At 40.7% G+C, this 19699-nt stretch overlaps 1 protein-coding gene across 2 annotated transcripts in view; it reads right to left on the bottom strand.

The window, feature by feature from the left end:
• F13a1 (coagulation factor XIII A chain) overlaps positions 1-19699 on the bottom strand; it is a 187084-nt gene that overhangs the window by 5347 nt on the left and 162038 nt on the right. For both annotated transcript variants that reach the window (XM_029484978.2, XM_021180809.3), the window contains exon 14: positions 5355-5491. In XM_029484978.2, coding sequence (XP_029340838.1) covers positions 5355-5491 — 137 coding nt within the window. The remainder of the gene's footprint in view (positions 1-5354; positions 5492-19699) is intronic.

The following is a 19699-nucleotide window of genomic DNA, read 5'->3' as shown; positions in this document are numbered from 1 at the left end:
CTATGCAATCCACTATGGTATGAGAAACACTCCCCACAAGCTCCCAGAATAAAGCCGCTGAGCCAAGGTGCCATGCTTTTACCTCCATGATGGACTATTGCCTTTGACATTGTGAGAGACAATAAATTCTTCTTCTCTAAGTGGCTTCTGTCAGGTGTTTTGCCATAGTGATGAGAAGAGCCACACATCCCCAAACACAGAATGACAAATGTTCTTCTCCCCCTGTACGTGGCCAGTGGATGAGAAGCACTGTGGAAACTCTCCCAATGCCCAAGGTATTGTGTTACCAATGATAATTAAAATGTCCGAATTGATTTTGTAGAAGTTATTATTTTCCTCTCTTTGGTTCTTTGTGGACGTGACTCTCCACATTATTTCAACCAGTCTCCAAATTATGAAACACACAATCTCTGTATAAATATTGTTTTCAATTTGCCTTTATGATTCAAAGCTTGAAAAATCACTGACTTCACTGTTGCTTATTTACAAAGGTGATTGAGCGTTAACCACTGAATAGAGCAAGAAGCTGGTTGGGAAAGTGAAGTGACCTCAAATTTATGGCAAGAAATGTTAGAAACATACCATTGTTATCAACATTCCCTCCACCTTTTTGTGGTCATTGCTTGCTCTGCCTAAGCCCCTTGGGCCTAGGAAAGTCCCTTCTGCCTGCATGTGCCCAGGTGCTCAGTCCCTAGTGTAGAGTGAATAATTCGATGTGAATCAGAGTCTATGGTATCAAAACATCTCTGCTGTTGTTACCCGGATCCACCCATTCTCTCACCTGAGGTTTTCCACATAATCAATGTCCTACCTTGCAAAAAAGTCACCCTGCTTCAGGCTCTATCGTGGACTGGTGCAATGCAGGAAACTACCTCCCACAGGAACAAAACCTTCAGCCTTGTTTCTTCCTTTGTGATTATTAATTAGCAAAACCATCCATATAGTATGTGTATGAATGAAGATACTCAGATATGAAAATTCACAAGTAGGGCATTTTGCTATGGATACATGCCTCACAGAAAGAAGAAAAATAGTTTTCTTATTTCAGCCAGTGAAATAATGTTGGAATAAACCTATTTCCTGGGTACTAATGTCATGAAGACTGATGCTGAGAAATGTGCTGAGCCATCGGGATGTACTGGCCATTTATCATCCTCAGCACATGCAGGCAAATGCAGCCATCATCACAGTGAGCACCTGTGGTGCATCCTCTGTCTAGCTTTTAGCTTCTAAGAACTTAAGTTTAATGTCAGCTCATCTAATTGGGAATTTTTTTTCTCTTGAATTAATTCATTGAACCTGATCATGTTTTTAAAGACAAAAATGAATCTAGGAGAATTACTATTTAATATTCTGAAAATATCAAATACAGAAATTTAAAAGCTGGGGGGTCACCGGGAGGCAGGAACTCTGAACAGCTGAGGTAGACGAGAGGCAGAAGGGCTGAGAGTGGGGATGGCAGAAGGTGAATCACCCCGCAGTAATGTCAGTTTGCACTGAGTGGAGATGGTGACATCGCAGTGCTCTCTGTATTTCTGGCTCTGATTGCCTGCTCACTAGTTCCTGTCCTCGGAGCTCTCTACTTCAGGCTGGAGAGCTCCTCTGTATCAGATACGAAGGAGACAAAGATCTGGGAAATGGATGAAGGTAGTGATTTCTTGACTATTAAGAACCTAGAACCCTATAGGGCTTATAGAAATATACAGGAGCTCAACAAGTTACGTGAATTTGGGACTCCTAGGTTAGATCTCATCAACATTAAGCACAATAGGATATTTCTAATTATCTGGCCCTATGGAAGTGAGTGTTGGATGCCTCCGGTATTAGTTGTATATGCTCAAGGCAGGAGGAAACAGAGAAGGTTATCAAGCAAGGCTTGAAAACAAATTCTTTTGATGCCATGTCACCCCTCCCCCATTCCTCTGTGTCTGACTCTGACGTACAAAGCTTTTCTTGCTTGGAAAGAGTCATACTCTAGGTCTGAGTTTGAGGACTAATATGGATTGAATATTCGTTTTTTTTTTTTTTCAAAAATACATCTATTTAAATCCCACCCATATATAATAATGTCTAGAGACAAAGCCTCTGTAAAGTAATTAGATGCGGTTGTGAGAATGGGGCGTTCGTGATGAGATTTAAGCACTTAGAAGAGAGATACAGCATGCCTACCTACTTCTTGTTCCACCGTGGAGAAAACCTGGCAGGGAGAGAGACAGCTATCTGCCAGCTGAGAAGAGAGTCCTCAACTGGAACCCAATTGCCTGGCTCTTGACCTTAGACTTCCCTGGCTTCAGAACTCTGAGTAATATATGTCATGTATAACTTCCGAGTCACTAGAATGTCTGATGAACACAGAAGTCTCCATCTGCCTGCCCTCAGCCCATCTGTCATGAACTTAGGTATGAGTTACATGTGTTTCAGTGTACTTTAAGCCTATGTGTAGGGAGGATATTTTCCTTATAGGGACCGGCTTCATGTTTCCTTTCCTTGATTTATCTAATAATACCAGATGCTAACAATAAGCAAATAATTCTTAGAGTCCACGTACTTTGACCTCTGTCCTTCATATGCTAAGTCACTAACTATGATGATCATCTTTTTTAAGGGATGGAGCAGCCATTTCTGTGCTGTATTAGTCAGCTTTCCATTACAATAATGAAGTGCCTGGCATAAGCTACTCATGAAGTTGAAAACCTTCTGATCATAGCTCATAACGTTCAAGTCCTAGATTGTGTTGCTCCATGACTTTGACCCTGCAAGGGAAAGTGACATATAATGGTGGAAACATGTATCAGAGAAAGTACTCCTATCTATCTATCTATCTATCTATCTATCTATCTATCTATCTATCTATCTATCTCTATCTATCTATCTATCTATCTATCTATCTATCTATCTATCATCTATATCTCTACTTATTGATGTATCTCTCATCTATATAGCTATGTATCTATGTATGTATGTATGTATGTATTTATCTATCTATATATTATCAATTATCTAGCTATCTTTCTATCATCTATTTATTGATTTATCTATCATCTCTATCTAATCCTATCTATCTATCTATCTATCTATCTATCTATCTATCTATCTATCTATCTTCTCCTCCCCCACCAGATGTTTTCAAGTGGAACTTTATGGGTCACATATACAAACCCTAGCACATGTGTTGGCCTTGGTTGAAGTAGAATTCCCAAGACAGTCAAAGTGCAGGTACAACACAACTTTCTGGCACCCCAGAGAAATCTTGTGTTACTGAGGAGGAAAAATTGGATACAGCAGGCGGCTGTTCAGCAAAGAGAACGTGTTTCACTTTGCCTGAGCAATTCCTGTATCTAATTGGAGTGGGAAGGTGCAAGAATGGGTGAGGGAGACTCGTTTCTGACAGAAACAGGGCTATTGCTACTGACCTCTTCCTTTGGCTGGCGTTGATTTCTAATTTAATTCCTTTTCCTCTTGCAACTTTCTTATTAGCATAGGGAGGCTGTTATGGCTTGTGTTTGCATTTTTTAAAAAGCACTCAAATAATTTTCTCCACTGTGCATTGCATTTGCAAGAAGGCTACTTTGAGATGAAGGGATGTACAAGTTGTAAGCGCTGTTGTTGCAGAGAGCATTTTATGAGCTATAAAGGTGCTTCAGAAAGGCCTGGAACTTGTACTACAGCTCACTGAGAAGTATGACTTCTACCAAGGGCACTGGGAAAATTCCCAGCATATAGGTTCATATGGCAGTTTCCAGAGTCCCCCACTTCCTTTTCTATATCTTAGAAGGTCACTCCCCAGAAATGTGCTAGATTGATTGATGTTGACAGGGACTTATTTGTAGTAGAAATGAAAGTAATAAACCTCAAAGATTGGGATCCATTCTGGATGTCACACTTTAAGAGGATCACTGATAAATTGGAGTATAAAGAGAGGGAGGGAGCATCACATTAGAGGTAGAAAAGATGAAGTAAGGACAAGTATTTGATACCTGGCAGGGAGAATTAAGGAAGAAGAGAAAGCTGTTTGCAAACTGTTCGAGCCACCAGATGAATGAAGTGGGCCTTATGTTGCTCCAGTAAGGAATTAGGTAGAAAAGGGCCTGCTGTTTCTGCAGTTAGAGCTACCTGATCCTGGCATGAGCTACTGGGTGAGCACCAACCTTTTTGTTTGTTTGGGTTTTTTTGTTTTTGTTTTTGTTTTTGTTTTTGTTTTTGCTTTTGCTTTTGCTTTTGTTTGTTTGTTTGTTTGTTTTGTTTTGGTTTGGTTTGGTTTTTCGAGACAGGGTTTCTCTGTGTAGCCCTGGCTGTCCTGGCACTCACTTTGTAGACCAGGCTGGCCTCGAACTCAGAAATCTGCCTGCCTCTGCCTCCTGAGTGCCACCACGCCCGGCTCGAGCACCAACCTTTTAAAAGAGGCTACAGAGACAGAACTGCTGGCTGTAGTCTGGTGGTACTTGGCATTGAAGAGGCAGAATTCTATTCATATTACTACATAGGTGGAAGACTGGACCAAGTCTAAACTCTTCAGTCTCAGCTAAAAGAGCAGCAACTGAGGCCAACAGTTGTAGGCAGTGGCTGATGGTAAAGTCTGAAGGATGGTATTGGAAGGACAAACTATAAAAAGGGATGTCTTCACCATTAAAAACATTCTTTTAGAATTGGTTGATTCCTGGAGAGGTAGTGTGCTAAAATAATCTGAACTTGAACTTCAGACATATGCCACCTTGGCTCAGACTTACGACTCTTCTCACACGTACCATGGGAGCAAACCAGTCTATCTCTTTTTATTTGTTTGTTTGTTTGTTTTTCCAGACAGGGTTTTACTGTAAATAGCCTTTGCTGTCCTAGAACTCACTTTGTAAATCAGGCTGGCCTTGAGCTCACAGAGATCTTCCTGTCCCTGCCTCCCAAATACTGGGATTAAAGGGATGTACTACCACCACCAGGCATCAGTCGAACTCCTTAAGTCCCATATTCCTGTATCTACCTCAGTAAGGTAGTTTAAAGGACTTAATAGAAGTGTTAGACCCACCCTGTTTCTAATATGTCCACCATAAATAGTTCATTAAAAAAGGGAGAAACTTGCCAGATATTTTCAGTGGTATTAGATCTATCTATCTATCTATCTATCTATCTATCTATCTATCTATCTATCTATCTATCTATCTACCTACCTATCCATCCATGCATCCATCCATGCATCCATCCATCCATCCAACTATCTATCGATGTAAGAGATAGGAGAGGTAGAGAGATATAGATAGATAAATAGGTAGGTAGGTTGATAGATAGGTTGATTGATTGAAAGATAGGTAGATCGAGCTCTATTAGTTCTTCACTGCTTCCCTCCTTGTCCTGGTACTTACCGGAACATCTTTCTCTTGGGTCTCATCACTCCAGGACCATCCAAATGAATCCAGACATTTTGTAGTGTTTCTTTTAAAGGATTAGTGAACTCAACAGTCACAACCATATCAGAGCCAACCATGGCAGCACCTCGGACCTGTGAAACAAGTTAGATGATAGCACAGCTCATTAGCCACAGCACAACATTTCTGCTGCCATCTCCTTGGACATTTTTCTCTTGTTGCTGAGGTTTTACAGTGTGGTTACTTCTCAGCAACTCACCAACGAGAAGAAGAGAGACTGTTGCTTCAACTGAGGAATATCTAATGATGAAAAGATGTACTAATTACAATCCCACCCTTTTACTCATTATAAAACTTCATCTAATTAGAGCTGAGGTTAATAGCTATGGCCAACAACTGCTCTCTGCCAGCAGGAGACAAGAGTGTGTCCTGTGGAGCAACAGATTTCCAAAGTGAGGGTAGCCAAGGGAACTCTGCTTTTGGAAAGAACTCAATTTTCCTGCACAGGTCACGAGGGATTTTAGAAATGAAGAGGTGGGAAATATTTTAAGGGCTTGTGCTTTCTTGTAGATGTGCTAGAAAAATCCCTAAGGAGAGTCCTTGTTGGGGTTGAAGCAAAGGAACCTCCATGCTAAACTGGGTGCAAGAGGTTTCATCTGCAGTCATATCTGATTCCAGGAGGGAAGAAGTTCAGAAAACATGAGGTTATTTGTGGCCCTTTTACCTAGAACAGTCCCCAGACTATCAGGTGTTTGACAGAGTATCATATAAAACAGCTCAATGCTATTGATACAGTTATTTAGGTTATGGTCTTGACTGACTAACCCATTCATTTTTCTCTATTTTTTTTGATTTTTAATATTTTTATTACATATTTTCCTCAATTACATTTCCAATGCTATCCCAAAAGTCCCCCATAGCGCCCCCCCACTTCCCTACCCACCCATTCCCATTCTTTTGGCCCTGGCATTCCCCTATATTGGGGCATATAAAGTTTGCAAGTCCAATGGGCCTCTCTTTCCAATGATGGCCGACTAGGCCATCTTTCGATACATATGCAGCTAGAGACAAGAGCTCCGGGGTTCTGGTTAGTACATCATGTTGTTCCAACAATAGGGTTGCAGATCCCTTTAGCTCCTTGGGTACTTTCTCTAGCTTCTCCATTGGGAGCCCTGTGATACATCCAATAGCTGACTGTGAACATCCACTCCTGTGTTTGCTAGGCCCCGGCATCGTCTCACAAGAGACAGCTATATTTGGGTCCTTTCAGCAAAATCTTGCTAGTGTATGCAATGGTGTCAGCATTTAGAAGCTGATTATGGGACGGATCCCTGGATACAGCAGTCTCTAAATGGTCCATCCTTTCATCACAGCTCCGAACTTTGTCTCTGTAACTCCTTCCCTGGGTGTTTTGTTCCCAATTCTAAGAAGGTGCACAGTGTCCACACTTTGGTCTTCATTCTTCTTGAGTTTCATGCGTTTATCAAATTGTATCTTATATCTTGGGTATCCTAAGTTTTGGGCTAATATCCACTTATCAATGAATACATATTGTGTGAGTTCTTTTGTGATTGTGTTACTTCACTCAAGATGATGCCCTCCAGGTCCATCCATTTGGCTAGGAATTTCATAAATTCATTCTTTTTAATAGCTGAGTAGTACTCCATTGTGTAAATGTACCATAATTTCTGTATCCATTCCTCTGTTCAGGGACATCTGGGTTCTTTCCAGCTTCTGGCTATTATAAATAGGGCTGCTATGAACATAGTGGAGCATGTGTCCTTTTTACCGGTTGGGACATCTTCTGGATATATGCCCAGGAGAGGTATTGCTGGATCCTCCGGTAGTACTATGTCCAATTTTCTGAGGAACCGCCAGACTGATTTCCAGAGTGGTTGTACAAGCTTGCAATCCCACCAACAATGGAGGAGTGTTCCTCTTTCTCCACATCCTCGCCAGCATCTGCTGTCACCTGAATTTTTGATCTTAGCCATTCTGACTGGTGTGAGGTGGAATCTCAGGGTTGTTTTGATTTGCATTTCCCTGATGATTAAGGATGTTGAACATTTTTTCAGGTGTTTCTCTGCCATTCGGTATTCCTCAGGTGAGAATTCTTTGTTCAGTTCTGAGCCCCATTTTTTAATGGGGTTATTTGACTTTCTGGAGTCCACCTTCTTGAGTTCTTTATATATATTGGATATTAGTCCCTTATCTGATTTAGGATAGGTGAAGATCCTTTCCCAATCTGTTGGTGGTTTTTTGTCTTATTGATGGTGTCTTTAGCCTTGCAGAAGCTTTGTAGTTTCATGAGGTCCCACTTGTCAATTCTCGATCTTACAGCACAAGCCATTACTGTTCTATTCAGGAATTTTTCCCCTGTGCCCATATCTTCAAGGCTTTTCCCCACTTTCTCCTCTATAAGTTTCAGTGTCTCTGGTTTTATGTGAAGTTCCTTGATCCACTTAGACTTGACCTTAGTACAAGGAGATAGGAATGGATCGATTCGCATTCTTCTACATGTTAACAACCAGTTGTGACAGTACCATTTGTTGAAAATGCTGTCTTTCTTCCACTGGATGTTTTTAGCTCCCTTGTCGAAGATCAAGTGACCATAGGTGTGTGGGTTCATTTCTGGGTCTTCAATTCTATTCCATTGGTCTATTTGTCTGTCACTATACCAGTACCATGCAGTTTTTATCACAATTGCTCTGTAGTAGAGCTTTAGGTCCGGCATGGTGATTCCACCAGAGGTTCTTTTATCCTTGAGAAGAGTTTTTGCTATCCTAGGTTTTTTGTTATTCCAGATGAATTTGCAGATTGCACTTTCTAATTCGTTGAAGAATTCATTTGGAATTTTGATGGGGATTGCATTGAATCTGTAGATTGCTTTTGGCAAGATAGCCATTTTTACAATGTTGATCCTGCCAATCCATGAGCATGGGAGATCTTTCCATCTTCTGAGATCTTCTATAATTTCTTTCTTCAGAGACTTGAAGTTTTTATTATACAGATCTTTCACTTCCTTAGTTAGAGTCACGCCAAGATATTTTATATTATTTGTGACTATTGAGAAGGGTGTTGTTTCCCTAATTTCTTTCTCAGCCTGTTTATTCTTTGTGTAGAGAAAGGCCATTGATTTGTTTGAGTTAATTTTATATCCAGCTACTTCACCGAAGCTGTTTATCAGGCTTAGGAGTTCTCTGGTGGAATTTTTAGGGTCACTTATATATACTATCATATCATCTGCAAAGAGTGATATTTTGACTTCATCTTTTCCAATTTGTATCCCTTTGATCTCCTTTTGTTGTCGAATTGCTCTGGCTAGGACTTCAAGTTTAATGTTGAATAGGTATGGAGAAAGTGGACAGCCTTGTCTAGTCCCTGATTTTAGAGGGATTGCTTCAAGCTTCTCACCATTTACTTTGATGTTGGCTACTGGTTTGCTGTAGATTGCTTTTATCATGTTTAGGTATGGGCCTTGAATTCCTGATCTTTCCAAGACTTTTATCATGAATGGGTGTTGGATCTTGTCAAATGCTTTTTCCGCATCTAAGGAGATGACCATGTGGTTTTTGTCTTTGAGTTTGTTTATATACTGGATTACGTTGATGGATTTCCGTATATTGAACCATCCCTGCATCCCTGGGATGAAACCTACTTGGTCAGGATGGATGATTGTTTTGATGTGTTCTTGGATTCGGTTAGCAAGAACTTTATTGAGGATTTTTGCATCAATATTCATAAGGGATATTGGTCTGAAGTTTTCTATCTTTGTTGGGTCTTTTTGTGGTTTAGGTATCAGAGTAATTGTGGCTTCATAGAATGAGTTGGATAGAGTACCTTCTGTTTCTATTTTGTGGAATAGTTTGTGAAGAACTGGGATTAGATCTTCTTTGAAGGTCTGATAGAACTCTGCACTAAACCCATCTGGTCCTGAGCTTTTTTTAGTTGGGAGACTATTAATGACTGCTTCTATTTCTTTGGGGGATATAGGGCTGTTTAGATCATTAACCTGATCTTTTTTTTTTTTTTCAAAGATTTATTTATTTATTACATGTAAGTACACTGTAGCTGTCTTCAGACACTCCAGAAGAGGGAGCCAGATCTCGTTGCGGATGGTTGTGAGCCACCATGTGGTTGCTGGGATTTGAACTCTGGACCTTCGGAAGAGCAGTCGGGTGCTCTTACCCACTGAGCCATCTCACCAGCCCGATCATTAACCTGATCTTGATTCAACTTTGGTACCTGGTATCTGTCTAGGAACTTCTCCATTTCATCCAGGTTCTCCAGTTTTGTTGAGTATAGCCTTTGGTAGAAGGATCTGATGGTGTTTTGGATGTCTTCAGGATCTGTTGTTATGTCTCCTTTTTCATTTCTGATTTTGTTAATTAGGATGCTTTCCCTGTGCCCTCTAGTGAGTCTGGCTAAGGGTTTATCTATCTTGTTGATTTTCTCAAAGAACCAGCTCCTTGATTGGTTAATTCTTTGAATAGTTTTTCTTGTTTCCACTTGGTTGATTTCACCCCTGAGTTTGATTATTTCCTGCCGTCTACTCCTCTTGGGTGAATTTGCTTCCTTTTGTTCTAGTGCTTTTAGGTGTGTTGTCAAGCTGCTAATGTGTGCTCTCTCTAGTTTCCTTTTGGAGGCACTCAGAGCTATGAGTTTTCCTCTTAGAAATGCTTTCATTGCGTCCCATAAGTTTGGGTATGTTGTGGCTTCAGTTTCATTGAACTCTAAAAAGTCCTTAATTTCTTTCTTTATTCCTTCCTTGACCAAGGTATCATTGAGAAGAGTGTTGTTCAGTTTCCACGTGAAGGTTGGCTTTCTATTATTTATTTTGTTATTGAAGATCAGCCTTAGTCCATGGTGATCTGATAGGATGCATGGGACAATTTCAATATTTTTATATCTGTTGAGGCCTGCTTTGTGACCAATTATGTGGTCAATTTTGGAGAAGGTACCATGAGGTGCTGAGAAGAAGGTATATCCTTTTGTTTTAGGATAGAATGTTCTGTAGATATCTGCCAGATCCATTTGATTCATAATTTCTCTTAGTTTCACTGTGTCCCTGTTTAGTTTCTGTTTCCATGATCTGTCCATTGGTGAAAGTGGTGTGTTGAAGTCTCCCACTATTATTGTATGAGGTGCAATGTGTGCTTTGAGATTTACTAAAGTTTCTTTAATGAATGTGGCTGCCTTTGTATTTGGAGCATAGATATTCAGGATTGATAGTTCCTCTTGGAGGATTTTACCTTTGATGAGTATGAAGTGTCCCTCCCTGTCTTTTTTAATGACTTTGGGTTGGAAGTCAATCTTATCAGATATTAGAATGGCTACTCCAGCTTGTTTCTTCATGCCATTTGCTTGGAAAATTGTTTTCCAGCCTTTCATTCTGAGGTAGTGTCTATCCTTTTCTCTGAGATGAGTTTCCTGTAAGCAACAAAATGTTGGGTCTTGTTTGTGTAGCCAGTTTGTTAGTCTATGTCTTTTTATCGGGGAGTTGAGTCCATTGATATTAAGAGATATGAAGGAAAAGTAATTGTTGTTTCCTGTTATTTTTGTTGTTAAAGTTGGCATTTTTTTCTTGTGGCTGTCTTCTTTTAGGTTTGTTGAGGGATTACCTTCTTGTTGTTTCTAGGGCGTGGTTCCTGTCCTTGTATTGGTTTTTTTCTGTTATTATCCTTTGAAGGGCTGGATTCGTGGAGAGATAATGTGTGAATTTGGTTTTGTCGTGGAATACTTTGGTTTCTCCATCTATGTTAATTGAGAGTTTGGCTGGGTATAGTAGCCTGGGCTGGAATTTGTGTTCTTTTAGTGTCTGTATAACATCCGTCCAGGATCTTCTGGCTTTCATAGTCTCTGGTGAAAAATCTGGTGTAATTCTGATAGGCTTGCCTTTATATGTTACTTGGCCTTTTTCTCTTACTGCTTTTAGTATTCTATCTTTATTTAGAGCATTTGTTGTCCTGATTATAATGTGTCGGGAGGTATTTCTTTTCTGGTCCAGTCTATTTGGAGTTCTGTAGGCTTCTTGTATGTTCATGGGCATCTCTTTCTTTAGATTTGGGAAGTTTTCTTCTATAATTTTGTTGAAGATGTTTGCTGGTCCTTTGAGTTGAAAATCTTCATTCTCATCCACTCCTATTATCTGTAGGTTTGGTCTTCTCATTGTGTCCTGTATTTCTTGGATGTTTTGAGTTAGGATCTTTTTGCATTTTCCATTTTCCTTGATTGTTGTGCCGATGTTCTCTATGGAATCTTCTGCACCTGAGATTCTCTCTTCCATCTCTTGTATTCTGTTGCTGATGCTCGTATCTATGGTTCCAGATTTCTTTCCTAGGGTTTCTATCTCCAGTGTTGCCTCATTTTGGGTTTTCTTTATTGTGTCTACTTCCCTTTTTAGGTCTAGTATGGTTTTGTTCATTTCCATCATCTGTTTGGATGTTTTTTCCTGTTTTTCTGTAAAAACTTCTACCTGTTTGATTATGTTATCCTGTTTTTCTTTAAGGATTTGTAACTCTTTAGCATTGTTCTCCTGCAATTCTTTAAGGGATTTTTGTGCTTCCTCTTTATTGTCTTCTGCCTGTTTAGCAGTGTTCTCCTGTATTTCTTTAAGTGTGTTATTAAAGTCCTTCTTGAAGTCCTCTATCATCATCAGGAGATATGCTTTTAAATCCGTGTCTAGCTTTTCCGGTGTGTTGGGGTGCCCTGGACTGGGCGAAGTGGGGGTGCTGGGTTCTGATGATGGTGAGTGGTCTTGGTTTCTGTTAGTAAGATTATTACGTTTACCTTTCGCCATCTGGTAATCTCTGGGGTTAGTTGTTATCGTTGTCACTGTTTAAAGATTGGAGCAGAAGCTGTGTTCCACTCACCAGCAGTCTCTAAATCCTGCGGCGGGGGTCGTGGGTAGCTGACGGTACCCCGGTGCTGGTCCAGCCGGAAGAGGCCTGTGGTCCTACTCAGGCTGGTTTTCTGCTTCCCTAACTAATGCAGTCTCTGGTCCCGCGTGCAATTGGATTGGAGCAGAAGCTGTGTTCCACTCTCCAGAAGTCTTAAGATCCTGTGGGTGTTGTGGGTAGCTGGTGAGTGTCAGCCGACCCTGCGCCCCAGGTGCCCCGGTGCTTTTCTGACCGGAAGAGGGTTGTGGCCCTATGTAGGCCGGATTTCTCTCTCCCCAACCAGAGCAGTCTCAGGTCCCGCGTGATTGTACTGGAGCAGAAGCTGTGTTCCACTCACCAGCAGTCCCAAAATCCTGTGGCAGGGGTCGTGGGTAGCTGGCGGGTGTCAGGCAACCCTGTGCTCCAGCTACCCTGGCGCTGATCCGGCCGGATGAGGCCTGTGGCCCTACTCAGGCCGGTTTCTGCTTCCCTAACTAATGCAGTCTCAGGTCCCGCGCAATTGGATTGGAGCAGAAGCTGTGCTCCACTCACCAGAAGTCTTAAGATCCTGTGGCGGGTGTTGTGGGTAGCTGGCGAGTGTCAGCGGACCCTGCGCCCCAGCTGCCCTGGTGCTTTTCTGACCGGAAGAGGGTTGTGGCCCTATGTAGGCCGGATTTCTCTCTCCCCAACCAGAGCAGTCTCAGGTCCCGTGTGATTGGACTGGAGCAGAAGCTGTGTTCCACTCACCAGCAGTCCCAAAATCCTGTGGCGGGGGGTCGTGGGTAGCTGGCGGGTGTCAGGCAACCCTGCGCTCCCGCTACCCCGGTGCTGATCCGGCCGGATGAGGCCTGTGGCCCTACTCGGGCCGGTTTCTGCTTCCCTAACTAATGCAGTCTCAGGTCCCGCGCAATTGGATTGGAGCAGAAGCTGTGTTCCACTCACCAGCAGTCCCAAAATCCTGAGGCGGGGGTCGTGGGTAGCTGGCGGGTGTCAGGCAACCCTGCGCTCCTGCTACCCCGGCGCTGATCCGGCCGGACGAGGCCTGTGGCCCTACTCAGGCCGGTTTCTGCTTCCCTAACTAATGCAGTCTCAGGTCCCGCGCAATTGGATTGGAGCAGAACATTTTTCTCTATTTTTACTAACCTTATTATTTATATAAAGAACAGGCCATGTTTTTACACACACACACACACACACACACACACACACACACACACACACACATATATATCCTTTGGTGACACCCACCATTACCTTTCTTGCTACCTGTTCCTTGCCCGTTGGTCACCTTCTTTTTTAATAGTCTCCTTTCACTTTCATACTTAAAAAAAAAAAAAAAACCCTATATTCCTCATATGGATGAACACATGCAATATTTGTCTTTCTGAGTCTGGATTATTTCATTTAACATATTGTTCCTCATCTCCATCTGTTTTCTTACAAATGACATCTTCTTTATGATAGACTAAAACTGCCTTGTGGTGTAGACATACATTATTTTCTTTATCTGCTCGTCCGTTGATGGATATCAAGGCTGCTGGTTCCATAGCTTTGCTTCTGTCATGGCATCTTTTTGGTCTGCTGACTGAATTCCTTCATGTATATACCCAGACGTGGTATATCTGGGCCATATGGTAATACTAATTTTAGATTTCTGAGAAGCCTCCATATTGATTTTCATAGTGGCTGGATCAGGACACATTTCTATCAATGGTGTCGAAGGGTCCTTTTTCCTCTATATTCTCAACGTTGGCTGTTTGTTTCCTTGGTGATAGCTACTCTAACTAGGGTAAGATGAAATCTTAATGCAGTTTAAAAATTAAAATGTTTATTGAGTTTGTTCTTGGACAGTTTTGCACATATAGAACATGCACTTTAATTATGATAACTCTCTGCTTAATCTTCCTTCTGCTCTTACCGTGTCCCTCCCCCATAAGTCCTATTTCCACATTCAAAATTTTTTTTGCTGTGATTTGTTTTATTTTATTTTTGACACCCTCATATAGAATTTAACAGCACACCACACCTATGTGACAAAGATTTGAAACTGTTCACTGCAGCCTGGTGATGACAATTACTTGGACACACAACTAAAGATAATGACAGCCCCTCCCAGAAAATCCATCAGTAGCCAATAGTTTCCAGGAAGAAGTAGAGCCTAGGTTGGATCTCTCTGATCCATGAGTGACTGTTGACAGCTCCATGAATATGATGATGTCATGGCTGTATTGACTGTGTTATATATGCCCAGAGGTAAGAAGCTCATAGCCCTTCTTCTGCCAGTTCTTATGCTGTCCTTCCCCCTCTTCCGTGATTACCTGAGCCTTAGAAGTATTGATACATTTATAGATGATATTTACAGATGAATACTCAACTCTAATTTATTCTCAGCATCTTGAACACCTCTGCATTTTTGTGATCGCTCCTGTTAATCACCAAAAGAGGATTCTCTGATTAAAGCTAAAGTTTGTGCTATATGGGCTAAAGGGAGGTGCATAGAAAAGGCATTGAGGTCTTACTCAGTTGTGAACCTTGTGGTCTGCAGTACTAACCTCCCAGGCAAGTTGTGCCCAATGGTGCAATAGTATACACACCTGTTAGGGCAGCAACCAACTACTCTCTGCCTGTATTTAAGGCTCAACTCCTCTACCAGAGGGGATTCATACATAGTATTATAAACCCAATAAAAAAACCCATTGTTGAGAAGGCCTATGAGTGACTTCAATACTGTTGTTAAGCTAAATTCTAATGCTGCAAAGCTGCCTTCTAAATACTTATAATCAACACAGTTTTAATTTTCATTTCCTTGATTGCTAAAGCTTTTTATTTTTTTATACATGGTAATTGGCCATTCATACTTTTTTTGAGAGCTTTAAGTAGGCTCAGTTTTGTCTCTAAATAAGTCTTATATTTGTACGGGATGATGTATATAGAATGCTATTATTATCCCTTATGTTATTGTTTACTAAGTGCCACATACTTAGAAGGCTTTCTCAGTATAAAATCAATGTATTAGAAAATAGTCAAGTAGCAGTAAGTTTACTTGCCTGCTTAGAAACTGGAATGCCAAATAGATGGATCTGTATAAAACCAAGTTAACTTGAGAACAAGATGATGATGATGGGGAAGATATGATGATATTTTTATCTTAATAACAAAGGGATGAAAGGAGATGATGCACAAAACCATCTTACAAGTTGCCGTGAGATCACAGTTCAAGCTTCTTTAAACATTAGTGCTGCTTTTGATTTAAATAACTACCCTGTGCCCAGCAAATAGTTTGCTGGAGGAATTGTTTTAAAGTGGTATTTACTGGTTGCTTGAGTTTTCTATGTAACAATCCACCATTATTACATTTTTTCCTTTAGCCAGTGTATAATATATGACAACACACACAGATATGAAACTTTCTTATGAATGGAGATTAAGAGAAAGAACATTGCCTGGAGAAGAGGACCCTTGCTTACTGACTTTACAGCTGAGAATAAAATCTTATGGTTTTGCTTTTCTGGTTTGTGACTAAATTTATGTGTATGGGATTTAAGAAATTCTATCAGAAAGATAAATCTTTCAACCAATTCATCATGTTTATTTCATGTCTGCATTGCTAGGATGTGTTTAGGGGAACTGAGGATAGGGCAAGCTAATAATGATGGAGACAGATGTAGGCATATCTGAAGGAAAGGGTTGTATGCTGGGAAGAGGTCATTACTTTAACCAGTGGGAACTTACAATTACAGAGACCTCAGCCCACTCTGGAATAGGAAGATAGAAGCCCAGATGGTAGAATCTATAATTTGTTTCTTTTGAGCACTCAGGCTCATTACTAAGGACCAGCTCCACTGGAAAGCATGGTTCATGGAAATTCTCACACAAGAACTACATTTCTTTAAGCTCCAAGGCACACAGGAAAAAGATATTCATATCATAATCAACTCTTAAAGAGGAAAAGATCTTCTGAGGCAGGATCATTGGTGTTGGCATTTTTTTTTAATGAAATAAGTATCTAACAAGAAAACTTGAAGCCACTGGCCAGAATAAGATTAAAGTATTTCTATGAAAGCGCCTCAACTTAGAACTTGGACATGTTGGCCAAGGGCTTTGGAAGCTACAGCAACTGAATAGTTACTTCACTTAAATGTCCACAGACTCACCAGGAGCAAGGGAGCTTTGGAGCCTTGACAAAGCTAAATATAACTAAGGTTCAATGAAGAGATAGGACAACTAATGAAATATGGGGCCATGGCTGAAAGTTATTTTTGTAGCTTCTTGGGTGGTACAATGTGAATGGAGTAACAAAGCTAACAGCCAACTAGAGATCAGGTTTCCCCAACCTCAGCACCGGGGGTATTTTGGAATGAATGCATCTCAACTGAGGGGGTTGTCTTGAACCAAGAAGGTATTTAACAGCATCTCTGGCTTCTGGCCACTACATGCCAACACCCCACAGATGATAACAGCTACAAATATGTAGAAATTGACAAATATCCCCCGAGAAGCAAAGTTCTTCCTTGTCCCCAACTTCCACCCTTGGAAGCCATGGTTCCTGAGATGCTAAAAGATTGACTTCACTTTCTTCCCAGGCATTTTAACTTGGTCCCTTTGGTGTCCTCGGTTTAATACTCTACTGTGTCTAATTAAAATAACTTTGAAACTCATTGAAATGTTTAAAGTAGTTTTCTCTACGTAGAAAAGGCTATATGGACATCTTTGGTAAGAATGTTTGCTATGGTGACACCAATAGAGAAGCATTTTGGTACAACTGCCTTCACTATCATCATCACAAGGATGAGCAAAAGACTTTTAATAAAAGAGCCTAAGTTGTCCCCAGGCCTTATACCGTATTGGGCTTATCAACTGTCAATCATAGATCTAGGCTGATTCATAGAATGCTATCCTTCCTTGCTAGACTATTGGCTACTGATGGAGCCCAGCGTGCTCTAGTGCATAGTTCCAAACCCATAGTCACACAGAGGCTCTGCTTCAGTGAGTCACAAGGAAAAAAAAGACAGGAATGTGAGGAGGGGGAGGTTGACAGGAGTAAGAAGGAGATTAGAGAGGTTGGAGCGAGAGTAATCAGAATGCTTTATATGCATGTATGAAGTTGTCAAAGAACACATTTAATTAGTAACAACAATAATAATTATTATAGTAATAGCATTTAAAAAGAAATAACACTTCCAGCTGCTATTAACACTTTCTCTGCACACATGGACATATCCAGTACTACCTAAATGTATTTTCAGGGAATTCACTCTGAACTATGAAGGCTATCCATTATTTTCCAGGATCCATGAGTCCCAGATTAAGAACCATTTCTATCTGCTGAGCTAGTTCCTAACTTTCTGGGTTGTAGAAAAACATATCCATCCAGCTCACTAATGACAGAATGTTTCCATTTCTGAATTGCTGGAGACCAGAAGTTTAGATATAAGAGGCTTGGAAAAGTTTACGATATTTGTATATACACTTTACTAGCTGACTATCCCTAATTTTTAAAACAAAAACAAAAACAAAACAAAAAACCCAAAAATGTGAAATACTCCAAACTCTGGAATATGTTTGTGTGGTGGCTTGGAGCTCAGACCGTTTTGGGTTTTGGAGTTTGGGATTAGGAATGCCCAACATATGTTTGAAAGGTTGTTTGGTGTGTTCTGCCTTTGTGGATGGGTATTAGGTCTGATTATGATCACAGGACAGAGTCTTCTTGGCTAATTTCATGTGTCACACCCAATTACTTTGTTTCCAGGTATTATCTCTGCAATTAGTGTCTGGGTTTGGCACATCAATACTGTCACTAGCAGGAGTCTGGAGAGCAGTGGTTGACGGAGGAGGACTCAGTTTAGGCTGTTGTATGCTTGCTTTGCAACTAACCAAGGTTTTCTATCTTTTCTCTTATATTTGTGTCTATCCCCCAAAATTATAACTTCCTGTCCCTGACTCTTAAGAGGATGCTGAATCATAAAAGCTAGGAACAACCTAAACACAATACTTAACTGTTCAACAGTCAATAGCTTTCTTAGAAAATTTGAGTGGCACTTTCCCTCCCTTTTTCTTAGAATAGAATAAAACACTGTCAACTTTTATGATATCTATTGACTTAGGGAGATGTGATGGCATCTGTGGAACAGAGTGCAATGGTTCTGTGGGGGAAAAGAGTCTGTGTTGGATTCTTCCTCTGTTCTGAACCTCTCACTTTTCTAATGACGTGATAACATTTCTATGTCAATATTACTCTCTCTATTCTTTCTCTCATTTCATTTCTTTATTTCCTTTCTTCTTTCCTCTCTTTCTCTCTCTTCTTCTCCTCATAAAGCCTTAAGGGGAGACCTTAGGGAAGTCAATAGGAGCTTAGGAAAGGCACAGCACCACAGGTACTGATTTAAAGAGATATGCTTATGACAGGGACCAAAGAAAAGAAAAGAAAAGAAAAGAAGAGAAGAGAAGAGAAGAGAAGAGAAGAGAAGAGAAGAGAAGAGAAAAGAAAAGAAAAGAAAAGAAAAGAAAAGAAAAGAAAAGAAAAGAAAAGAAAAGAAAAGAAAAGAAAAGAGACAGAGGACAGGCTGTCTTTGGAGATGGCTTATATTTTTATAGGTAGCTCATGGCTCAGTGTTTCACTGTCTTGGTGGTTTAAATGAAAATAAACTGTATCCCATAGGTTCAGAATTTTGAATACTTGGTCTTCAGTTAGTTGTGCTGTTGGGGAGGATTAGGGGTGCAGTTTTGATGGAAAAAGTACATCAATTGGGTTGGGCTTTGAGGCTTCATAGCCTCACTCCATGTCCAGTTCACCCTCTTCTTCCTACTTGTGGTTGAGCATGTGATCTCTCAGCTTCCTGCTCCCACTACCAGGCCTGACTAGCACCATGTTTCTTCGCAATGGTGGGCTCTTACTCCTGTGGATATGTAAACCCAAAGAACCTTGTCCTTCTATAGATTGTCTTCGTACTTTATCACAACAGCAGAAGTAACTAATATAACACACATACAGAGAGAGAGGGAGAGAGAGAGGGAGAGAGAGGAAGAGAGAGAAAGAGAGAGAGAGAGAGAGAGAGAGAGAGAGAGAGAGAGAGAGAACTGAAAGGAAGGAAAAGTTTGAGAAAGAGTGAAAATGACTTAGGTTGTCAGTTTGATTCGCAGGTTTTATTAGATTCACCAAACAGTCCTTATCTGAAGTGCTTTCAATCATGTCTTCCAGGTATCATTGGAAATTGAATTTCTTCCCTCCTACTCACCCCACGGTCACAGCTGGAAATAAGCTGTTGTTTGTTGGTAAACTGCTCACTAGCTCCAGAGTGGGTACTGCTCTCCACTAACATGTATACTGTCATTTGCTAAATGAAGCCAACAGTTTTGCCAAGGGCAAGTCATGTAAAAGCCCATGCCAACAAAGATGGTAGTCACTAGGTCAGGCGGCCTACGTTAGACTTAAATGAATTAAAGTGAAGTGAAATTTGGAAAACT

Source organism: Mus caroli, unplaced genomic scaffold, assembly GCF_978045245.1.
Source record: "Mus caroli unplaced genomic scaffold, Mus_caroli_1 scaffold_15, whole genome shotgun sequence".
Classification (NCBI taxonomy): Eukaryota; Metazoa; Chordata; class Mammalia; order Rodentia; family Muridae; genus Mus; species Mus caroli.
This window is presented reverse-complemented; position numbering and strand designations above follow the sequence as displayed.